Source organism: Dendrobates tinctorius, unplaced genomic scaffold, assembly GCF_039654945.1.
Source record: "Dendrobates tinctorius isolate UK_male_01 unplaced genomic scaffold, ASM3965494v1 ptg000114l, whole genome shotgun sequence".
NCBI lineage: Eukaryota > Metazoa > Chordata > Amphibia > Anura > Dendrobatidae > Dendrobates > Dendrobates tinctorius.
The window spans coordinates 23,928,748-23,954,138 of record NW_027361782.1 but is presented as its reverse complement, the minus strand read 5'-3'; the positions used below and the strand labels follow the sequence as shown (position 1 = coordinate 23,954,138).

At 46.4% G+C, this 25,391-nt stretch overlaps 1 protein-coding gene across 4 annotated transcripts in view; it reads left to right on the top strand.

The window, feature by feature from the left end:
• Positions 1 to 6,705, top strand: part of LOC141101075 (connector enhancer of kinase suppressor of ras 2-like) — a 527,280-nt gene extending 520,575 nt beyond the window's left edge. For 3 of the 4 annotated variants that reach the window (XM_073589902.1, XM_073589901.1, XM_073589904.1), the window contains exons 23-24: positions 1,056 to 1,255; positions 2,803 to 6,705. In XM_073589902.1, the coding sequence (XP_073446003.1) occupies positions 1,056 to 1,255; positions 2,803 to 3,018 (416 nt within the window). In that variant the 3' untranslated portion in view covers positions 3,019 to 6,705. Of the gene's footprint in view, positions 1 to 1,055; positions 1,256 to 2,146; positions 2,241 to 2,802 lie in introns of all 4 variants that reach the window. The other variant, XM_073589903.1, reaches the window with a different exon arrangement.
• Positions 6,706 to 25,391: the final 18,686 nt, after the last annotated feature.

The following is a 25,391-nucleotide window of genomic DNA, read 5'->3' as shown; positions in this document are numbered from 1 at the left end:
AGATTACAGACCCCTCCTTGCTCACACCGCTGGTCCTGGTCCTGGACCTGGACAATGATCGGAGTCAGAACCAGCGCTGAGTAAGGCCGGGGTCACACTGGCGAGGAATACGGGAGAGTGAGAGGCGCAAAAAGCACGCATTACACACGGACTAATGATTCTCTATGGGGTCACTCGCACCAGCCATATATTTCTCATCCGTATTCTACGCTCCGTGCCAATCACAGCATGCTGCGATTGTCAGCGTACTACGCCCGTAGTACACCAATGCAAGTCTATGGGTGCGCAAAAAATACGCATTACACACGGACCACACATGTGACTTGCAAGAAATACGCACCAGGTGTGTTTTAGCAAAGCCGGCAATTCAGTGCGCTATACAGTAAACTCACACTGACAGGTTTAATAAAGAAACAAAAGAATAGATATAGACACATAGAATACATATATATATATATTCTATCTATATATATGCATTCTATGTGTCTATATCTATTCTTTCATTTCTTTATTAAAACTGTCATAGGGCTCCATTATATGTCCATTTTGCAAGCCTGCGAGAAAATCTCGCCATACGGACGCCATACGGATTGCATACGGATGCTGACATGCGCAAAATACGCGACCACACCTTACTTACGGATGACATACGGAGCACTGTTTAGGGGCCATTCATCCGTATTACGCATGTAAAATACTGACCGTATTTTGCGTTGGTTAGTGTGGCCCCGGCCTAAGAGTGAGGAGTGAGGAGAGTACACAGGGCACTATAGGTGGGAGGATTCATATTTTTTTTGTAAAGGGGTCCGTGCTGCACCCCTTTCCCAAGACAATTGAGTACAAAATATGTACACAGGGCTCGCAATAAAACCAGACAAGGTGTATGTTCTCAGTAGAATCCAGTCCTAGAATAAGTGGTGGTGGTGATACAATTGTATCGTATGGACCAGACTCCAGGGCTGCACAATGTCTCATTAATCCCCTCGTTCTCACGTCGTGCAATATCGGGAGCTCTCAGGCCATGTAACCCCCTCACATTCCTATCTCTGCCCTAGAGAACAAGAAGGAGACGTGGTGCAGCACAGATGGACTGCAGGAGCTTTACAAGACGCTGGAGCAGGCCAGTCTGTCGGCCTTTGGGGAGCAGAGACTGTCCACCAAGCAAGAGTTCAGGAGATCCTTCATAAAGAGGAGCAACGATCCCATCCTCAACGAGAAGCTGCACCGCATCCGAGTTCTGAAGAGCACTTTAAAGGTAAGAAACCCCCAAATGACCCCTCAGGTGACCCACGACGAGACCCTAGAGAGCAACTGCATCCAAACTGTGTCCACCTCACAGCAGCATTACATCCAATATTGAAAATCCTCACACACTCTGCATTTTGTTAGGCCGGTTTCATGCTCCCTGATATTTCTGGTACTGGAGACATCAGTGTCCATGTGTGTAATACTTGTGGCACAAGTGTGGCAACCGTGTGCCGCATCAGTACCACACGTACCAGTGTCTGAGAAACAGCAGTACACTTTGCGCTGTTCCCAAACGCCCGGTGCTGTAGACGGCTCTCATCATTCTTCCCTGCTATGCTGGCGATACGCCTCTCCATCACTAAGCCATGGGCTTGATGTCACCTGACAATACAAAGGTGACATCAACCCTACAAATATGAACCCCACTTGCCACCACTACAGGGCAAGTGGGAAGAGCCGGGCAAAGCGCCAGACTTGGCGCATCTGATAGATGTGCCTTTTCTAGATGGCTGCAGGCTGCTATTTTTAGGCTGAGGGGGCCATATCCATGTCGCCTTACTAGCCTGAGAATACCAGCCCCCCACGCCATTTTTATTTATTTGTTTGAATTCTATTCTTGATAAACAGCCTTGCTGAAGCTGACAGCTTAGGGTTGCAGCCTGCAGCTGTCAGTTTTGCCTGGCTGATTATCAAAAATATAGGGGAACCCACGCCGGTTTATTTATTTATTTTTATATAGCGCTGGTGGCGGGTGATGAATACTCCCATCAGCCGCTCCTGCTCTCATTGTTATCAATGGCAGCAGGTGTAGGCTGATGGGAATAATAGTCCCATCAGCCGCCGCCTGCTGTTGCTGTTATCAATTGAATATAACTTTCATTATCCCCTGCTCACGCAGATCGCCGGCAGAGCAGGGGAGAATGATGAAAGCCGTCTTCAGCACCTGGCTCCGGGGAACAGCGCTAACTGTACACTCCGCTTCTCAGGTGACGGTACGTGTTACAAGGATTACATCCCTGTGTGTCATCCGTGTGTACGTGTATGGGACGTTTTGCTGCTGTGCTGCTGATAAAAAACGGACATGTCTACGTGTGGGTCCATGGAAACACACTGACATGTGCACAGATCATTCACTTGAATGGGTCTAAGTGTGTAAGTGTCTCCAGTACATGTGGAAACTGTCACCACAGGTACCGGAGACACGGACATGTGAAAGAGGCCTTACAGTGTATCCGTATAAATCAGTGGTGAAACTACAACTCCCAGCCGCACAGTAAAGGACATCCTGGGAGATGTAGTGTTGCCACAGGTTGGAGATCCTGCAGTCGTCATCTGTTCCCTGCATTGATATATTGTATCAGTCTGGTGCAGCCTGACACATTTGTCTACGCTGGATACAAGCAAGCTCTCATCTGTCAGAATCTGGACAAGGTTTCTGCCTTTTGAGGTTCTCATTCACTGACACAAGCAGAGATCTTGGGTCCATTAGAAACGAGCAGAACTTTTTATTACACATAGCTTGCACTTCCTAAAGTTTCTCTCTTCCTGTTCCAGGCGAAGGAAGGCGACCTCTCAGTCATTAACACTCTCTTCGATGACCCCACCTTGACGGCCAAGAAATTCAAAGACTGGAAGCTGAAAAACTTTGAATTTTTTATGGATATTTGTGAGTACAGTGGAACCCTGAAACCTCAGAACGGAGCGTCCGACTCTGCTGCACCGGCGGCTCAGATCTCACACACCCACTCCTTCATTGAGACGCACGTCTGACCGGCGGAAGCTGAGGCGTCCATGATATGCCCCCCTGATGCCGCCATGACTTGTGACCCCAGAGAAGCACTATAATATTTGTACATAATGTAATCAATGGATTGTAAATAGATTGGATACGAGAATAGCGCCACCAGATGCCTATGACATTGCATGATCAAGCAGAATTCTTTTTTTTTTTTTTTTTTGCGGATTCTCTTTGCTTTGCTGTATGTATCAGGGTTGGCATCCTTCCTGAAATGTCAGGAGCTCCCGGATATCCAGTGAGCAGCCATTGTGTGAACTGCACCAGCCGCAATCATGTGACCAGTGACTATCCTACATCAGTGGCGCCCAGTGCACAAAATGGCAGCATCCAGCCTGTGTAGATGGGGAACCTCCACTATGAAGGCCATCGATAGGTGACAACCCCGGTGCCATTTCTTAGATACGTAGATAAGCTGTCCGCTGAGGACCCCCTATCTATGTATAGATCAGACCCCCATCTCATTATGAGATTTTCCTGGCCGTGTTCCCCATTTTCATCCTCATTATTTCTGAATTTCCTGGTAGCAGAGGATGAGGTTCCAGGCTGCACACGATACGGCTCAGCCCCTTAGTGCCTTACGATGTCTGTTGTGCATCCTGCAAACGGCGGTTTTCTTGCACGAAAGCTTGAAATGCGAAACCGCCGAGCGACAGAGATCCAGGGATGATCCGTTTACAGGATGCTTCAGCTTAAGGTGGACTTGCAGGATGATTGCTCCCTCCACTGTGATTACTGCGCCACGAGACTGTGACTTTACGTACCACACGTCTATAGACTGGAAGGGAAACGCGTCGGTTCAGTCATATTCATGTGCATCCTACAAGTGCAACAAGAAGGAATCCAGCTATGGACTGAAAGGGAAAAGCCAAGAGTAAGTCCATTGAATCTGATGTATGCAAAATGCGTCGCACTGCGAGATGGAAATCCAATATATGCGGACAGCAAGCTCCGGATTCTTCCAGCCTCTGTAATATCTGATGATTGTGCTCAAGGTTTGTCTTACACTTTCCAGCATAGATATCACTTTCATGGAAGCTTTCTTTTACGATCGTCCTGGTCTGGTGGGAAAGAGACAGTTCTCGCATTTCGCTTGTGATTTGTTCTGCAGCGACGGGTGGAGGAGTGATCCGATTTATCACACTTTCTCCTATATTGATGGTGGACACAATGTATCAGGTCTAATTAATCTGCCGATCATAATTGCCATCATGAATGACAAGTCCAGTCCCCAGATCTTGTGCAGCACACAGTACAGACGTGATGATGCAGAGTTTAGACGTCAGCGCTGGTCTCTCAGCCCTGTATGTCCCACTTCAGACCCATTAAAAGCGACAGCCCCACGTGTGATTGAATTAGGGAATTGCTAGTCATGCAGTAGTTGAATAAGTTTTCTGTTCTCCGCTCCTGATTATTCATCCACACTAATATTACGCCATCGCACGTTTCCAAGGCTCACGGAGTAGCAGCAACGGGTCAGATGATCACATCATGGTGTTAATGACGGCATCACACATAAACCGAATCCTGTTCTTAGTTTCCAAAGTGAGAATCTCAGGCTCCCCCCAGATCCGTTCTCATTCCTTCTATTTGCTACAATGTTTTCCTGGGAATTTTAGGTTATTGACCCGTGCACTGATACTGCAGTAATTAAAGGGTTGCTCCTCATTAGAAAATGACACATATTTAAAATAACGACTCGTTGAGTCCATTTTGCAGAACTTCAGGAGCCGCTCATCTATGTGGAGCGTCACAAGTCTCCATCATGTGGCCACACCGCCCAGTATACAATGTGCTGATCGCTCTGGGACTTGTATGGGATCACACGATCACAGTGATGCGAGGGTGCACAAAGGGCGCAGGATGGACCAGGCAAATACAAAAGGTCACATAATCCGCAGAGATAATCAGAAATCCTCAATTATGGGGTACATTTCATTCTTCATTTTTCATTCACAAATACTTAGGATTTCCAAAGTATCAGCTGATGGAGTAATGGATGTCACTATACGATATATGTATCTATAGGCGGAGTTTCCCTTTAAATCTGAAAGTAAAGCTATGTAGCATCCTTTGTAGACCTTCAGCCGAGGAATACACGTAGATTCGTCCTCCCCAGCGCCCCCAAGAGGCTCCTCTGGTCCACATCACTGTGAGTGTGGAGCCCCCTTATGCCCCTGAACAGGTCACTGTGATTCCCCCCCGCTGTTCTCAGGGGACTGACCCTTCCACCATCACCGACTGTGAGTCACTGTGATCGAACGTTACTCCTACGGGGAAGCAGTCACTAATATTATTGCATGTTTGTACTTAATGGAACTGACCCCCAAAAACATGTAAACCTGCCGCTCACTGAGCCCTGGGGCGTAGACTGGGCACCGCCACCCGGTTCTAGGTGGAAAAAGAAGATGTGAGATCTTATAATTGAACGGGTCTGAGGTCACGGTGATAAAAATCGCTCTGACGGAGCTTCCCGCAATTGCACATTGAGCGGGTGCCATCACCAAGACGTCACCTTAAGAGGAACTCCACCTAGATCTTATAAATGTCCATCTGGGCTAAAGCTGAATGCGAGTTCTGGAGATTCGCTCCGATGTGGCCGTGAAATTCAATTTGTTCTGAAGTTATTAGATATGAATTGAATGTTCCTTATTATCCAGAGCGGAAGAAACGAAGGACGGAAGAAATCTCACCTCACCACTCCGCTGTCCTCACCGCTCCGCTGTCCTTTCTGTGTGCTCCTCTGTGTGGCTCGCTCTACAGCCGAATCCCACCACGTCCACTTCAGCCCTTCCAGGACCTTTAATATGATGGATGCCATGACATCAGAGGTCTGAAAAGTAAAAAACAGAAGAGCGGAAGTGAACAAGGCATGCGTGTTATTGGGGGGCTCCGCTGAGGACGGCTGAGGGACTGCGGCTGCAGGACAGGTGAGCGGCCAGGTGAGAATTTTTCTTCCCTAGCTCTCTACAAAATAAGGAAAATGATCAGCCGCCATTTCACTGAATTCGTATGAAGCAGATCACAAAAACTTCAGATTTAGGAAAATGGGAATTTTTTTTTTTTTGCAAAACTTGAGGCCAATTCAACCGACAGCCTAAATGGCGGGTAGGACAATTACATCTTGTAATCCACTGATACGGTTATTTCTACGTTTTAGCCGGAAATCCTCTTTAATATGGTGCGCCCATGTGAGCGGCTGGCACAGTGTTACTAATCAGTGATGCTGATCCACCATGGAGGTCATTACTCCACCCGACGCCCCACTATGGGCAGTGACCAGCGCCCGCTCTGCACTGTACAAGTAATGGATGGAGGTTACCCCAAACTGGGAGGCGAGACTTTCGGCCGGGGGTCAGCGAGGACTGTAAATATCGCTTGTCAATTTGTTACCTATATAAACCTATAAATATATATAAATACATAGATCTATATAGAGGCACATATATACCGGAATATTTTTTATAAATGAGTTACTCCGTGTCGCCGTGGGAGGAGAGTGACGCGATAGAGGAGGGGTGAATACTGATGTACAGAATATGACGACTGGAAGCGATTATTTATTGTTCTATATGTAGGAAGATACAAAATTATATTAAAAAAACAAACATTTTGTTAACGAAAGAAATAATAAAAACTGTTTTGCAAAACTCAGACATTGAGACGGAGCTGCACTGAGACTTTATTCTCCTGTCCATATCTGGATTCACGTGATTGCACCAAATCTACAGGCGCCAGGGACGCAGCCGCCATCCGCTGGAGGCCGCGGACACATTGCTGCTATATGTGATATATTGTCCAATCCGAGATTAAGGCTGCGCTCTTACCCACATGGGGGCGCTCTCAGCCGTGTGTCACATCGGTAATACAATATCACTGTGTGATCAAGAACAGGATCCGATACTTCTCACAGTGGAGGGTTTGTTACAAGTGTCTCCAGTCCAGGCAATCCTCTGTGACTCTGCGCTGATACATTGTAACAATCAGTAGTGAGATTTGTGCTGCGGATGTTTTTGGCTCACAGAGGATTGTCTAGACTTCATACAGTAACACATACCGAATGGAATTGTCCTCACTGTCATTGGGAGGTGAGCGCCGCTGATGACATTGCATTGACAGGTGCCCGGCACGGCAGCATGGGCGCAGCCAACTGTGCAGCTGTGAACGGATGGCCATCAGCGCCGCTCACCCCCGAAGGACAAGGAGCATTATCGGAGAACATGTTTAAGTCCACATTGGTTTTTAGAATGTAAGCAAGAATGATCCCAATTACTGACAGCAAGCAGAGATCTTGAAAATGGTGAATTTCTCTTTATACATTGATGGATGGACATCATACTGGCAGAAGGCCTGAATTTTGTACATTTGTGTCATTCCCGAGTCCATCTGGCAGATTTACAACAATAGAGAGGAGAATGAGATTAGTGACCTGAAAGTGTCAAGAATGAGCCGAAATCTGTGTCATTACTGAGATGGCGCAGTGCAGAGGAGACTCGTGTTATATGCGGGGTAGTAAGGTGGGAAAGTCACCACTGTGGCTGCAATGAACGCTCCTACGGGGTTTCCATCACAGGTGTATAGTGATACGTCTCTCAGAGCTCTGATACTCATAGGGTTATTCCAATCTTCGTAAACTGGTAACATTTCAGCCATTCTTGAGATGTTAACACTTTTCTTTTGTTTACAGCTCATTTCCTTGGAAACCGACCGCCACTGCTAAACAGCAGCAGTTGTGCAGTGCGTACAAGCTCTCTTCTATTGAGCTTGTAAACACTGCACTGAAGCTGTGCAGGATCGCCGTTACCGCTCAAGCCCGGCCATCTTCAGCACACTGCTTATAAGACACAAAGCCGCAGAGGTCGGTCTCCTTGGCAATGAGTTGTAAGCAAAAGAAAAATAACAAAATCTCAAGAACGGCCTCAAATTTGAATGAGTAGTAAATTGCAAAAGTGATTGTTTTTACAATGTCCATCTAGGAAGATAGAAATAACCCTTGAAGAGACAAGAAAAGGAGGGCGATGGGAGCAGTAATGTCTGGCAGAACCAGAGCCAGCTGTAAAGGATGTGAACACCTTCGGAGACTTTCTTTTAAAGATTTGGGTATTTTTTGCATTTGGTTTTTATGAAATATTAATTGTCTTCTACAACCTGTATGTATAACTGTACATAGCAGTTACCAGTGAATCTGTCAGCGAGCTCGCTCTCTGGGGTGTAACTCTTATTTCTGTTCTCCCGAACTCTTCTAACCTGATTTATGACAAGCGCAGAGGAATTAAGAAGAAGAGAAAGAAGGAACGTACAGAAAAAAACAGAAACGGATGATAAGAATGGACATTAGTGTTTCCCTGTGGGAAGGACTCGCCGAGTGTGTTCGGGCTTTTCAGTGACTTTTAACCACTTTGGTTTTCTTAAAATGCCAAGTGGGGGTAAGAAGTGACCGCGCCATTCTTCTGGAGTTATCAACACTGTACTTTATAAGTCAGTGGGAAAGGTCGGCAGACATTTTTTTGAGAAGTTTGCAGTCATTTTTGCTTAAACTCCCACTCGAGGTTTCTTCTTTGTTGAATGAATTAAAAAAGAAAAAACGACAGCACAAAAACAACAATAAAACCTCCAAAACCCACTGCCGGCTAGAAGCGTTAAAAGTGTTACAGAAACAACCGTGAAATGCTACAAAAGACGCATCAGAAAAAATCACCAGTTTTCTTCGGCTTGAAAAGCTCGTCGGGCTCCCCTTAGTTTAGAAGATGTTGTGTGCAGTTGTGCACACATGCCGAGGGTTGTACCCCAGAGATGAGCTCACTGACAGATTCATAGGTAACTCATTCTGCAGCTTGCTACGTGCAGGAACACAGGGGAAGGAGAACATAAACCATATATAATATCTACAAATTGAAAAATACCATTTTTAACCAACAAATACCTGCTGACGGCACCACCCAGCATTAGCTCAGCATTGTCAGCCAGCTCTGCAGTCCCTATTCTGCTTTTACTTCCTAGAATATACCTCCAGAGCTGCAGTTACTATTCTGCTGTTACATCCTGTCTTATCCTCCAGTCACCTCCAGAGCTGCAGTCACTATTCAACTGTTACATCCTGTCTTATCCTCCAGTCACATTCAGAGCTGCAATCAGTATTCTGCTGTTACCTCATGTCTTATACTTCAGTCACCTCCAGAGCTGCAGTCACTATTCTGCTGTACATCATGTCTTATCCTCCACTCACCTCCAGAGCTGCACTCACTATTCTCCCGTTACATCATGTCTTATCCTCCAGTCACCTCCAGAGCTGCAGTCACTATTCAACTGTTACATCCTGTCTTATCCTCCAGTCACATTCAGAGCTGCAATCAGTATTCTGCTGTTACCTCATGTCTTATACTTCAGTCACCTCCAGAGCTGCAGTCACTATTCTGCTGTTACATCATGTCTTATCCTCCACTCACCTCCAGAGCTGCACTCACTATTCTCCTGTTACATCATGTCTTATCCTCCAGTCTCCTCCAGCGCTGCAGTCATTATTCTGCTGTTACACCATGTCTTATACTTCAATCACCTCCAGAGCTGCACTCACTATTCTGCTGTTACATCATGACTTATCCTCCAGTCACCTTCAGAGCTGCAATCACTATTCTGCCTTTACATTATGCCCTATATACCCTTCAGAGCTGCATTCTCTATTCTGCTTTTATATCCAAGCTTATAATTTATACAACTCCAGAGCTGCAGTCACTATTCTGCTGTATCATGTCACAGAAAAATGAATAGCGTGACAGAATAGTGAATGCAGCTCTGAAGGAGAAGAATAATACATGATATAACCTGGGAATGATGTGAGATTCTGTAAAGACAATGAGCCAACGTGTAGTGAAATGTGAAATTCAGGAGCAGCAGAATTGTGAATGCAGCTCTGGTGTTGACTTAATGAGGAGTCAAGATGTAAGTTAGTATTGGTATAGCAGAACAGTGAATTGTGGGGTCTTGAAGTCTAGATGTTAATAGGAAATCAGCAGAACTGTGAATGCAGCTGTGGAGGTGACTCAAGGATAAGACATCATGCACTTGAAGAATTATAAATGCTGCTCCTTAAGCAAATGAAGTGCAGCACATGATGCTCTTAGGTCAGTAAAGCAAAGTATTTACAAAGTAGCTGACGTGTTCTGAGGTCCAGCCCTGATCTGACACGGTGTATGGGAACCACTGCTCATACCGACTGTCAATTGTGACAAAGGAGCTGACAAGTCGCGGCCTTATGAGACCCCACAATGCAGCAATGTAGCTGTGTAGCTTCCCCCATAGTCACCCAGCCTGCAAATGCACTAACAGGACTGCACATTAGTGAGGAGCCCGGGGGCGACTATGACAATGCATCACGATGAATGGAATATTTACCCTGTTCTATGGTTTGCACTTTATAAACTGTGAAGTATAATGCGTTCCGTTAGGTTTTTACTCCTTATTATTCTTATTAAACACCAAAGCACTAACCTGGCCGGTGTGCAATCCATGTACAGTGTATAGACCAGTACACACCAGTGTTCCCAGTGTAAATATCATACTCCACATTCTAGCAGCAATATGACCATGAAACCAAACTGCATCAGACTGTTGGGAAGCATTGGCAGGCCTCTGTGTAATGTAGCGCTACTCCACCAGAGGGCGCTCTTCCTGTGTACTGATCGACAATGGCAGAACTGTTACTTTGTAAACATTCAGAATAGTTTTTCATTCTTTTTTTTGTTGAGTGATGGGGGGTTGGGAGGGCGTAAATCCTATATTGTCACGAGAGCGTGGTGTGTCTTGCGCATGTCAGGTCATAATGTTTACTTTAAGTGATGACCATGAATAATGACGACACTACATTCACGCCATTATTGTTTCATGTCATTATTATATATTATTATTATACTTTTTTAATCGCTACCATGTGTACCCAATAAACTGATTAAAGGGGAACTTATGTCTTCTTTTCTTGGTTACGGACGCGGAGTCTGGTGGTGCACAGTTTTGTCAACCTTTTCCGGATTTTACTAGAATTTCAGTTTGGCTAGAAAGGATCATTCAGATGGAGGACAGGATAGTCATAGCAGGAAACACTTTACTTGGTTCATCTGCATGGCACATTTACCACCTTCAAAATGTAGAATGTAATAGTACATCTGACGCTGACTCTGTGTGTTTGGCACAGGATCAGGAGCTGTGTATATAGCTGTCATTCGCCTATAACATCAGCGATAGGATCCTGAGCTGTGAATGTAGCCAACATCTACCTATAACAGCAGCGACCGGAACTTTTGTCTCATCTGACCAAAGAACATTCTTCCAAAACGTTTTAGGCTTTTTCAGGTAAGTTTTGGCAAACTCCAGCCTGGCTTTTTTATGTCTCGGGGTAAGAAGTTGGGTCTTCCTGGGTCTCCTACCATACAGTCCCTTTTCATTCAGACGCTGACGGATAGTACGGGTTGACACCGTTGTACCCTCGGACTGCAGGGCAGCTTGAACTTGTTTGGATGTTAGTGGAGGTTCTTTATCCAACATCCGCACAATCTTGCATTGAAATCTCTTGTCAATTTTTCTTTTCCAGCCACATCTAGGGAGGTTAGCCACAGTGCCATGGGCTTTACACTTCTTGATGACACTGCGCATGGTAGACACAGGAACATTCACGTCTTTGGAGATGGACTTGTAGCCTTGAGATTGCTCATGCTTCCTCACAATTTGGTTTCTCAAGTCCTCAGACAGTTCTTTGGTCTTCTTTCTTTTCTCCATGCGCAATGTGGTACACACAAGGACACAGGACAGAGGTTGAGTCAACTTTAATCCATGTCAACTGGCTGCAAGTGTGATTTAGTTATTGCCAACACCTGTTAGGTGCCACAGGTAAGTTACAGGGGCTGTTAATTACACAAATTAGAGAAGCATCACATGATTTTTCGCACAGTGCCAATACTTTTGTCCACCCTCTTTTTTATGTTTGGTGTGGAAATATATCCAATTTGGCTTTAGGACAATTCTTTTTGTGTTTTTTCATTTAAGACAAATTAAATGAAGATAATAATACCAAAGAATTTGTGTTTGCAATCATTTTCAGGAAGAAACTGAGTATTATCTGACAGAATTGCCGGGGTGTCAATACTTTTGGCCATGACTGTATGAGATGTGTATATAGCCGTCATCCACCTGTAACAGCAGCGACTGGAGCCGGAGCTGTGTGTATAGCAAGGATCTGCCTGTAATAGCAGTGACTGGGGTCTGAGCTGCGTATATGGCTGTCATCCACCTGTAACAGCAGCGACCGGAGCCTGAGCTGTGTATATAGCTGTCATCTACCTGTAACAGCAGCAACCGGAGCCTAAACTGTGTATATACCTTGTGTCAATCTGTAACAGCAGCGACCGGAGCCTGAGCTGGTCCCACACAAGGGTCAATCAACATATTATCAAACATTGTTCAATGGTCTCTGTATTGCAGACAATAAGAAGTAGGAGCTGATATAAGAGGCAAACAGCATCCATTAAAAAATAAAATTTTAACACTCATATGACAACAGACTATGGTTTTTGACCAACTGAAAATAAATGTCTGTATAATTAAGATTACCTGATGTGTCGTCACAGACGGCATCTGTCTGTAACAGCAGCAACCAGAGTCTGAGCTGTGTATAAAGCCGGCATCTGCCTGTAACAGCAGCGAACGGAGTCTGAGCTGTGTATATAGCTTTCATTTGCCTGTAACAGCAGCGACCGAAGCCTGAGCAGCATATATAGCCGGCATCATTCAGTATCAGCAGCGACCGGAGCCAGAGTTGTGTATATCGCTGTCATCTGCCTGTAACAGCAATGACCAAAGCCTGAGCTGTGTATGTCTAGCACCTGCATGTAACAGCAGCAAACTAAGCCTGAGCTGTGTATATAACCGGCATCTGACAGTAACAGCAGCAACTGGAGTCTGAGATGTGTATATAGGCGTTATCTACCTGTAACAACAGCGACCGGAGCCTGAGCTGGTCACAGATAATGGTCAATCAACATATTATCAAACATTGTTCAATGACTCTGCATCACTGTATTACAGATAATAAACTGTAAGAGCTGATATAAGAGGCAAACAGCAGCCATTCAAAAATAAACTATTAACACTCATATGACAACAGTCTACGGTCCATGACCAACTAAAAATAGATAAACACCCGAAATGTTTCCAACCTCAAATCCGTGCCCTTCACGCCCACCCTGCTCCCCCTCTCTTGATCACTCTGAAATGCCAGCTCCATCTGCAATAAACTCCATGTGATTCACGACCTCTTTACCTCTCGCAATTTTTCCTTCCTTGGCCTCACTGAAACATGGCTGACACCCTCTGACACCGCCTCCCCTGCTGCACTATGCTATGGCAGCCTAAACTTCACCCACACTCTTCGCCCTGGCAACAGACATGGAGGAGGAGTGGGCCTTCTCCTTTCTTCCAACTGCACCTTCAACCCAATCCCACCTCTTCCCTCCCTCATCCTCCCCTCTTTTGAAGTCCACTCTGTCCGCATCTACTCTCCCTACAACCTCCAAGTGGCTGTCATATACCAATCTCCAGGCCCAACCACTGCTTTCATCGACCAATTCTCTACCTGGCTTCTTCACTTTCCCTCTGCAGACATTCCCACCATCATCATGGGTGACTTCAACATCCCCATTGACACCCACCAGTCAGCAGTCTTAAAACTCCTGTCCCTTACTTCATTCTTTGGACTTACTCAGTGGTCCTCCTCAGCCACCCACACAGATGGACACATATTAGCCCTGGTCTTCACCCATCTCTGCTCCCTATCTAACTTCACAACCTCCCCTCTCCCTCTATCTGATTACCATCTACTCACTTTCTCATCCCTGTCCTACTCACCTGTCACCCATGTCCAGCAACACACGCACCCCCGCAGAAACCTTACACATCTAGACACTTGCACACTCTCTGACTCTATCCTACCACTGTCCTCCATATCTTCATGACACAGACACTGCCACTAGTTTCTACAATTCCACTCTTGCATCAGCCATCGACTCGGTCGCCCCTGTCATGCATAACATAGTGGGACGAATCAATAGACAACCCTGGCACAATAACATCACTAAAAAGCTTTGGCAAGCATCCAGAATTGCTGAACGGCGCTGAAAGAAAACGCATTCACAACACGACTTCACTGCACTCAAACAAGCAACACTTGCATTCAAATCAGCTCTCACCTCTGCTAAACAGGCCTTCTTTACATCCCTTGTATCTTCCCTATCCCACAACCCTAAACAGTTGTTCAATACCTTTAACTCCCTCCTCCACCCACCACTACCCCCTCCAACTTCTCTAATCTCTGCTGAAGACTTCACCACGCACTTCAAAAACAAGATAGATCAAACACGACAAGTCTTTATTATTCAACCACCACAACCCCTTTGTATACCAGACCAATGCCCAAACCCCATAATCTCCTTATCCAACATCACTCAAGGGGAGCTTGCTCATCTTCTCTCCAAATCACACCTCACCACTTGTGCACTCGACCCCATCCCATCCCACCTCCTCCCCAACCTTGCCACCACTCTAGCCCACCTCTTCAACCTATCACTAACTTCCAGTACCTTCCTTTCTGCTTTCAAACATGCCACAATCACGCCTATCCTCAAAAAGCCAACCCTTAACCCAACCGCTATGTCCAGCTATCGCCCAATATCGCTGCTCCCATTCGCTTCCAAACTCCTGGAGCAGCACGTCCACACTTAACTTTCCTCCCATCGCTCATCTAACCTGCTCTTCAACAATCTACAATCTGGTTTCCGCCCCCATCACTGTACTGAGACAGCCCTGACCAAAATTACTAACGACCTACTTACAGGCAAAGTGAACGGACAATACTCTATACTCCTGCTCCTAGACCTGTCCTCTGCCTTCGACACAGTTGACCACTGCCTCCTACTACAGATCCTCTCTTCCTTTGGCATCAAAGACCTCACCCTATCCTGGATCTCCTCATACCTCTCCAACCGCACATTCAACGTCTCCCACTCCCACACTACCTCCTCATCCCACCCTCTCTCTGTTGGAGTCCCCCAAGGCTCTGTTCTAGGACCCCTACTCTTCTCAATCTATACACTTGGCCTGGGGCAACTCATAAAGTCCCACGGATTCCAGTACCACCTTTATGCCGATGATAATCAGATCTACCTCTCTGGCCCAGACGTCACCTCTGTGATCTCCAAAATCCCGGAGTGTCTATCAGCCATATCCTCTTTCTTCTCCTCCCACTTCCTCAAACTGAATGTGGACAAATCTGAAGTGATCATCTTTCCCCAATCTCACAGATCTCCCTCACCCGACCTATTTATAACAATTGACGACATCACGATTTCCCCCATACCGGAGGTCCACTGCCTCGGAGTAACCCTCGACTCTGCCCTATCCTTCAAACCGCACATCCAAGCTCTCTCCACCTCCTGCCGCCTCCAGCTCAAAAATATTTCCAGAATCTGTCCCTTCCTCAACCCTCACTCTACTAAAATGCTTGTACATGACCTCATCATCTCCCGTCTCGACTATTGTAACATCCTTTTCTGTGGCCTCCCTGCTAACACCCTCGCACCTCTCCAGTCCATCCTTAACTCTGCTGCCCGACTAATTCATCTCTCTCCTTGCTACTCCTCCACGTCTCCCCTCTGCAAATCTCTTCACTGGTTCCCACTCTTTCATCGTATCCAATTCAAATTACTAATACTGACCTACAAGGCCATCTATAACATGTCTCCTCCATATATCTCTGAACTAATCTCCTGATATCTTCCCTCACGTAATCTCCGATCCTCCCAAGACCTCCTCTCCTCCACACTTATTCGCTCCTCACCCAACCGCCTCCAAGACTTCTCCCAAATAGCCCCCATCCTCTGGAATTCTTTGCCCCAACACATCCGGCTATCAAACACACTCAGATCCTTCAGACAGAACCTGAAAACCCATCTCTTCAGGAAAGCCTACAGCCTGCAATGATTCCCACTGCCTCCTCACCACTACTGGATCTACCGCCTCACCATCACTGGTTTTTCAGCTGCAGGGACAGGACGACTGGTTGCAACTGAAGGAAACACGAATGCGGCCAGGTACAGAGATATCCTGGATGAAAACCTCTTCCAGAGTGCTCTGGACCTCAGACTTGGCCATAGGTTCACATTCCAACAAGACAATGACCCTAAGCCCACAGCTAAAATAACAAAGGAGTGGCTACAGAACAACTCTGTGACCATTCTTGACTGGCCCAGCCAGACCCCTGACCTAAACCCAATTGAGCATCTCTGGAGAGACCTGAAAATTACTTTCCACCAACGTTCACCATCCAACCTGACCGATCTGGAGAGGATCTGCAAGGAAGAATGGCAGAGGATCCCCAAATCCAGATGTGAAAAACTTGTTGCATCATTCCCAAGAAGACTCATGGCTGTACTAGCTCAAAAGGGAGCTTCTTCTCAATACTGAGCAAAGGGTCTGAATACTTATGACCATGTGATATTTCAGTTTTTCTTTTTTAATATATTTATAAAAATTTCTCTTTCTGTTTTTTTTCAGTCAAGATGGGGTGCAGAGTGTACATTAATGAGAAAAAATGAACTTTTTTAATTTACCAAATGGCTGCAATGAAACAAACAGTGAAAAATGTAAAGTGGTCTGAATACTTTCCGTACCCACTGTATGTCTCCAGACTTTGGTTTAGGTGTTCAGTCTAATTATTAGGCCGGGGTCACACTAGCGGTGAATATGGACGAGTGCTATGCGATAAAACATCGCATAGCACTCGGACCAGTATTCATCTATGGGGCAGTTCCCATCAACATTTTTTTTCTCGGCCGTTTTCAACGTTCGAGTGAAATCACTGCATGCTTCGATTGTCCCCGACACTCGGCCAAGTCTTAGCTCACTCGCAAACATATAAGCCTATGGGTGCGAGTGAGATAACGCACATCACTCGGATTTCATCGGAGTGATGTGCGATATACAGTACGCTGACCACGGCAATGGAGGAGATGCAGAAATTAATTTCTCCGCCTCCTCCACAGGTGTGCTCCGATCTTCTCTGTGTGACAGGCTTGGTGCACAGACGCATGACACTCGGCTCCTGCTTGCAGCAGAGCAGGGGCCGAGGGTCATTAGCATATCGCATCTGATATTCTCGCATCGGATGCCATACACCAGTCTGACCTCGGCCTTAGTTTGAAGATGGAACGCCGAAGAAAGGGAGAGATGCATTCCTAAATGAGAACAAAAGGCCCTCCAAAATTTAGATACAAATTGGTTCCCCCAATCTAACACCACATCGGAGGAAACCCCCTGAAGCTTCACGATCTCAGTGACGAACACACGACCCAGGGTCTTGGCGTTAGAGAGAGCAGGTAAAGCAATGAAGAGCGCCATTTTACTAAACCTATCCACCACAACTAATATAACCATTTTACCAGAGGACGAAGGAAGATCCGTAATGAAATCCATGGATAAATGAGTCCATGGTCGGTCAGAAATGGTAATGGAAAAAGAGCCCCAGACAGACAAGTGTGCAGAATCTTGGAACACGCACAGACACTACATGAGATCACAAAGTCAACTACATCCTTACGCAGCCTTTGCCACCAAAAACGAAGAGAAAGGAAGTCCAAGGTCGCCTTAAGACCTGGGTAACCAGCCAGAGCCGAGTCATGATGTGTCTTCAAAATTTTGAGATGCAGATGAACAAATACAAACAATTTCCCTGAAGGACCAGCAGGGGTGTCCCCCTGAGCCTTCAATACATCACTCTCAAGATCAGAACACACTGCGGAGATGAGCACCCCTTCTTGTAAAACAGGGACAGCATCATCAGTACTCCTACCCCCCAGAGAATCTCCAAGACAAAGCATCTGCTTTGACATTCTTAATCCCAGGACAGTCATACACACGATCGGGAGGCAGTTCTTGACACATCTTTTCAGAGAACACTTCCTCAAAATCGGGCAAAAAAGATGGAGTGATTTTAGTGGAGACACTAGAGATAGTAGTACCTACGCAAGTATTTTTTGCAAAAATCACTCCACTTAACTATTTGTCTGGACTGCCAGTCTATAACCAGATTAAGTTTCGTAAACCAGGGAAGACCCACCATAATAGTAGGGAGACCGTCCAAGATATAACAAGAAAGGAGCTCCCTGTGAAGAGCCCCTATACGCAGCTTCACACCATGCACTACTTGCGTAACATTTCCCTGACCAAGAGGAGCAGAGTCAATTGCAAGTACAGTGGGTTCGGAAAGTATTCAGACCTCTTTAAATTTTTCACTCTTTGTTTCATTGCATCCATTTGGTAAATTCAAAAAAGTTCATTTTTTTCTCATTAATGTAAACTCTGCACCCCACCTTGACTGAAGAAAACAGAAATAGAGAAATGTTTGCAAATTTATTAAAAAAGAAAAACTGAAATATCACATGGTCATAGGCATTTGCTCAGGATTGAGTAGAAGCAGCCTTTTGAGCTAGTACAGCATGAGTCTTCTTGGGAATGATGCAACAAGTTTTTCTCACCTGGCTTTGGGGATCCTCAGCCATTCTTCCTTGCAGATCCTCTCCAGATCCATCAGGTTGGATGGTGAACGTTGGTGGAAAGTAATTTTCAGGTCATTCCAGAGATGCTCAATTATTTAGGTCAGGGCTCTGGCTGGGCCAGTCAATAATGATCACAGAGTTGTACTGAAGCCACTCCTTTGTTATTTTAGCTGTGTGCTTAGAGTCATTGTCTTGTTGAAAGGTGCACCTTCGGCCAAGTCTGAGGTCCAGGGCACTCTGGAAGAGGTTTTCATCCAGGATATCTCTGGACTTGGCCACATTCATGTTTCCTTCAATTGCAACCAGTTGTCGTGTCCCTGCAGCTGAAAACACCCCCATATCATGATGCTGCCACCACCATGTTTCACTGTTGGGATTGTATTGGGCAGGTGATGAGCAGTGCCTGGTTTTCTCCACACATACCGCTTAGAATTATCACCATAAAGTTCTATCGTCGTCTCATCAGACCAGAGAATCTTATTTCTCATAGTCTGGGAGTTCTTCATGCTTGTTTTTTTTTAGCAAACTCTATGCGGGCTTTCATATGTCTTACACTGAGGAGAGGCTTCCATCGGGCCACTCTGAAATAAAGGCCCAACTGGTGGAGAGCTGCAGTGATTGTTAACTTTGTGGAACTTTCACCCAGCTCCCTACTGCATCTCTGGAGCTCAGCCACAGTGATCTTGGGGGTCTTCTTTACCTGTCTCACCAAGGCTCTTCTTCCACGATTGCTCAGTTTGGCTGGACGGCAAGGTCTAGAAAGACTTCTGGTGGTCCAAAACTTCTTTCATTTAAGGATTATGGAGGCCACAGTGCTCTTTGAAACTTTGAGTACTGCAGAAATTATTTTGTAGCCTTGGCCAGGTCTGAGCCTTGACACAATTCTGTCTCTGAGCTCCTTGGCCAGTTCCTTTGACCTCATGATTCTCATTTGGTCTGACATGCACTTTGAGGTCTTATATAGACAGGTGTGTGTCTTTACAAGTCAAGGCAACACAGCTGGACTCCAATGAAGAAGTAGAACCATCTCAAGGAGGATGACAAGGAAATGGACAGAATGTGCCTTAAATATATGTGTCTGAGCAAAGCATCTGAATACTTATGACCATGTGATATTTCAGTTTTTCTTTTTTAACAAATTTGCAAAAATTTCTACATTTCTGTTTTTTTCAGTCAAGATGGGGTGCAGAATGTACATTAATGAGAAAAAAAATGAATCTTTTTTGAATTTATTAAATGGATGCAATGAAACAAAGAGTGAAAAATTTGAAGGGATCTTAATACTTTATGAACCCACTGTATTGGGACAGGGGACAGGTTTTATCAGAAAAGTACATGTAAGACCAAGGTCCTGTGCAAACCGAGCATCCACTATATTGGCTTCCGTCCTACTATCCAAGAGGATGGATATTTTCTCAGGTAAGAAAAACTGAGCTACATATGTGGAGGAGACATGTACACCCAGGTGGTTATCCTCTACACAACCTGGGGTTAGAAGTTTTCAGACGACTTTTTGTGCTTTGGTAAAGAAGGACAGACCCCAATGAAATGCCGAAACACGCCCTGACAAAACTGACTCCTAAGAGCAGGATCGTTCCACCGGGTATTAGTGCCTCTGAGCAGAATTCCTCTGCCGTACAGTCTCCCTGCTTGAACTTACTTAGCTTAGACTCAGCAACGGAGACACGGTCCGGATCATCATACACGAGGCCTAGAGGCTCAAAAAAACCATTAACCAACAAAAAAAACAGTGAATCTGCCGGAAATGAAAAGGTCCAAGATTGAGCATCTCCTTGAAGGAGAGCAAAAACAATCCCAACCCGTTGCTCCTCACTCCCACATGAACGAGGACAAGGTCTAAAATAAAGCTTGCAGGCTTCACATAACACCATAAATTTATCCCATTCCCCAGTAAACCTATCCGGAAGGGCCACCTTAAGTTCCGATTCAGCCTGACTGCCCACCAGACCCTCAGTCTGCTGCTGTGAGATCCTAAATTGCAGGTCTGACACTTCAAGCGACAGGTCCTGCAATGGTTTGGCAAGGACTATAATGGGATCCATACTAGGATACAAAAGGTCTGGGCCAATAATAATGTCAAGTAGGGCAGTGGGGGCCTCATACTGTCCCTGGAAGTGGGACCACAACTATCCCTCTCCAGGGGTACTCTTCATGGTAGAGAGGCCTGAGTCTCTGACCTCACTTTGCTCCAGTTAATCCCTGGTATATCCCCTCCCCAACACCATGAGGAATGGGACAGAAATGTAATGTGAACAAGACACAAAGACAAAAAAAGGGATAACAGAAAACCTCCATCATACAAAAGCACCAACCAACTATAAGGAGGACAACTATAGGACAGAGAGGAATAAACTGAATGGGAAAAAGGACCAAGAGATAAACACACACGTACTACAGAACACCTCTACAACAACTTCTCTCCATACACAGCTTTAACACACAGCATCGGAAGACGAATCTCCAGTACCAACAACGAACTCCTATTCAGCACAGTGTCTCTGAACAGCACGAAATCAGAGCTTTCACCGGCATGACAGGGAGGGTCTGACCAGGTTTTATAGGAAGAGTTATCAACCAGATCAGAAGCAGCTGAAATGGAGCTGCATGCTTCTGACCAGCATAGAAAGGGTCGGTAACCTCTTCAGCATACAAGGAAACCAAATTAATTTAACATGGGATCTAAACACAGGCTAAATGGAAGATATGCGATTCACAATGCATAGTAATCCTCTACCCCCAGATCACCCAGGTGGGCATGACACACTCGCAACATAGAGCGGTCCCGAGAGCATGCGTTCACTAGCTCCATCCCGAGGATGTGCGGTTACTATGTGAGGTGCTGGAGATATCCCAAGAGCGTGTGGTTACTGTGTGAGGTGCTGGAGATGTCCCGAGAGCGTGCGGTTATGGTGTGAGGTGCTGGAGGCCTCCCGGGAGCATGCGGTTACTATGTGAGGTGCTGGAGACATCCCGAGAGCGTGTGGTTAATATGTGAGGTGCTGATGACTTCCAGAGAGAGTACAGTTATTGTGTGAGGTGCTGGAGACGACCCAGGACCGTGCGGTGACTGTGTGAGGTAATGGAGACGTCCCAGGAGCATGCGGTGACAGCATGAGGTGCTGGAGACGTCCCAAGAGCTTGCGGGGACGCTGAGAAGTGATGGGAGATGTCTCGGAAGCGTGTGGTGATGGTGTGAGGAGCTGGAGACGTCCTGGGAGTGTGCGGTCATGCTGTGAGATGTTGGAGATGTCTCAGAAGCGTGCAGTGATGGTGTGAGGAGCTGGAGAAGTCATAGGAGTGTGCGGTGACAGTGTGAGGTGTTGGCGATGTCCCGGGAGTGTGCGGTGACAGTGTGTGAGGAGCGGGAGACATCCCGGGAGTGTGCGGTGACGGTGTGAGGAGCTGGAGACATCCTGGGAGTGTGCGGTGACGGTGTGAGGTGCTGGAGATGTTTCGGGAATGTGCAGTGATGGAGTGAGGAGCTAGAGACGTCCCGGGAGTGTGTGGTGACAGTGTGAGGTGCTAGAGACGTTTTTGGAACATGCGGTGATGGTATGAGGTGCTGGAGACGTCCCGGGAGTGTGCGGTGATGCTGTGTGTTGGATACGTCTCGGGAGCGTGCAGTGACTCTGTGAGGTACTGGTGACGTCTCATTACACTGTGTTCCAAATTATTATGCAAATGATATTTTTCTATGATTTTCCTAAATAGTCAGTACAAATGACAGTCAGTCTAATAAAAGTCATCACCCGTTAGAGTATGCATCAAATTTTATTGAAGAAACCTCCCAATGATAACAGTATAATCTCCAAAATGAATAAAAACTCAAATTGCACTGTTCCAAATTATTAGGCACAGTAGAATTTCTAAACATTTGATCTGTTTTAAAGAACTGAAAATGTTCATTTGTGGAATTTGCAGCATTAGGAGGTCACATTCACTGAACAAAAAAGCTATTTAACTCCAAAACATCCTAACAGGCCAAGTTACATGCTATCATAGGAACCCTTCTTTGATATCACCTTCACAATTCTTGCATCCATTGAACTTGGGAGTTTTTGGAGAGTTTCTGCTTGTATTTCTTTGCATGAAGTCGGAATAGCCTCCCAGAGTTGCTGTTTTGATGTGAACTGCCTCCCTCATAGATCTTTTGCTTGATGATACTCCAAAGGTTCTCTACAGGGTTGAGGTCAGGGGAAGATGGTGGCCACACCATGAGTTTATCTCCTTTTATGCCTATAGCAGTCAATGACTCAGAGGTATTTTTTGCAGCATGAGATGGTGCATTGTCATGCATGAAGAGGATTTTGCTCCTGAAAGCACATTTCTGCTTTTTATACCATGGAAGACAGCTGTTAGTCAGAAACTCTATATACAGTACTTTGTAGAGGTCATTTTCACACCTTCAGGAACCTTAAAGAGCCCTACCAGCTGTTTCCCCATGATTCCAGCCCAAAACATGACTCCTCCTCCTCCTTGCTGAAGTCGCAGCCTTGTTGGGACATAGTGGCCATCCACCAACTATCCATATGGACCATCTAGGGTTGCTCGACACTCATCAGTAAACAAGACTGTATGAAAAATAGTCTTCATGTATGTCTGGGCCCACTGCTACAATTTCTGCTTGTGAACACTGTTTAGGGGTGGCCGAATAGTAGATTTATGCACCACAGCAAGCCTTTGAATGATCCTACACCATGAGGTTCGAGGGACTCCAGAGGCACCAGCAGCTTTAAATATCTGTTTGCTGGTTTGTAATGGCTTTTTAGCAGCCACTCTCTTAATCCGATGAACTTGCCTGGCAGAAACCTTCCTCATTCTGCCTTTATCAGCACAAACATGTCTGTGCTCAGAATCAACCACAAATCTCTTAACAGTACGATGGTCACGTTTAAATTTTTGGGAAATATCTAATGTTTTCATCTCTTGACCAAGGCATTGCACTATTTGATGCTTTTCAGCAGCAGAGAGGTCTTTTTCCTAAATTCCTTGAAACCTGTGCCCTGCTTAATAATGTGGAACATCATTCTTAAGTAATTTTCCTTTAATTGGGCTCACCTGGTAAGCTAATTATCACAGGAATTTGAGATTGATTTCAGTGATCCAAAGAGCCCTGATACACAATACCATCTATGAGTTTATTTGAAAAACAAAAAATTACATCTTTATGACACTTAAATCCAATTTGCATAATAATTTGGAACGCAGTGGTGTGCGGTCACGGTGTGAGGAGCTGGAGATGTCCCGGGAATATGCAGTGATGGTGTGAGGAGCTACAGACGTCCCGGGAGTGTATGGTGACAGTGAGAGGTGCTGGAGACGTTCCAGGAACGTGCAGTGATGGTGTGAGGTGCTGGAGACGTCCCGGGAGCGTGCGGTGACGCTGTGAGGTATTGGAGACGTCTAGTTAGTGTGCAGTGACGCTGTGAGGTACTGAAGACGTCTCGGTAGTGTGCAGTGACGCTGTGAGGTACTGGAGATGTCTCGGTAGTGTGCGGTGACGCTGTGAGGTACTGGAGACGTCTCGGTAGTGTGTGGTGACGGTGTAAGGAGTTGGAGATGTCCCGAGAATATGCAGTGATGGTGTGAGGAGCTACAGACGTCCCGGGAGTGTGTGGTGACAGTGCGAGGTGCTGGAGATGTCCCGGGAATGTGCGGTGACGCTGTGAGTTGTTGGAGACGGCTCGGGAGTGTGCGGTGACGCTGTGAGGTACTGGTGACATCTCGGTAGTGTGCAGTGACGGTGTGAGGAGTTGGAGATGTCCCGGGAATATGCAGTGATGGTGTGAGGAGCTACAGACGTCCCGGGAGTGTGTGGTGACAGTGCGAGGTGCTGAAGACGTTCCGGGAATGTGCAGTGACGCTGTGAGGTGTTGGAGTCGACTCGGGAGTGTGCAGTGACACTGTGAGGTACTGGTGACGTCTTGGTAGTGTGCAGTGACGGTGTGAGGAGCTGGAGATGTCCCGGGAATATTCAGTGATGGTGTGAGGAGCTACAGACATCCCGGGAGTGTATGGTGACAGTGAGAGGTGCTGGAGACGTTCCAGGAACGTGCAGTGATGGTGTGAGGTGCTGGAGACGTCCCGGGAGCGTGCGGTGACGCTGTGAGGTATTGGAGACGTCTAGTTAGTGTGCAGTGACGCTGTGAGGTACTGAAGACGTCTCGGTAGTGTGCAGTGACGCTGTGAGGTACTGAAGACGTCTCGGTAGTGTGCGGTGACGCTGTGAGGTACTGGAGACGTCTCGGTAGTGTGTGGTGACGGTGTAAGGAGTTGGAGATGTCCCGAGAATATGCAGTGATGGTGTGAGGAGCTACAGACGTCCCGGGAGTGTGTGGTGACAGTGCGAGGTGCTGGAGATGTCCCGGGAATGTGCGGTGACGCTGTGAGGTGTTGGAGACATCTCGGGAGCGTGCGGTGAAGCTGTGAGGTACTGGTGACGTCTCGCTAGTGTGCGGTGACGGTGTGAGAAGTTGGAGATGTCCCGGGAATATGCAGTGATGGTGTGAGGAGCTACAGACGTCTCGGGAATGTGTGGTGACAGTGCGAGGTGCTGGAGACGTCCCGGGAATGTGTGGTGACGCTGTGAGGTGTTGGAGACGGCTCGGGAGTGTGCGGTGACGCTGTGAGGTACTGGTGACATCTCGGTAGTGTGCGGTGACGGTGTGAGGAGTTGGAGATGTCCTGGGAATATGCAGTGATGGTGTGAGGAGCTACAGACGTCCCGGGAG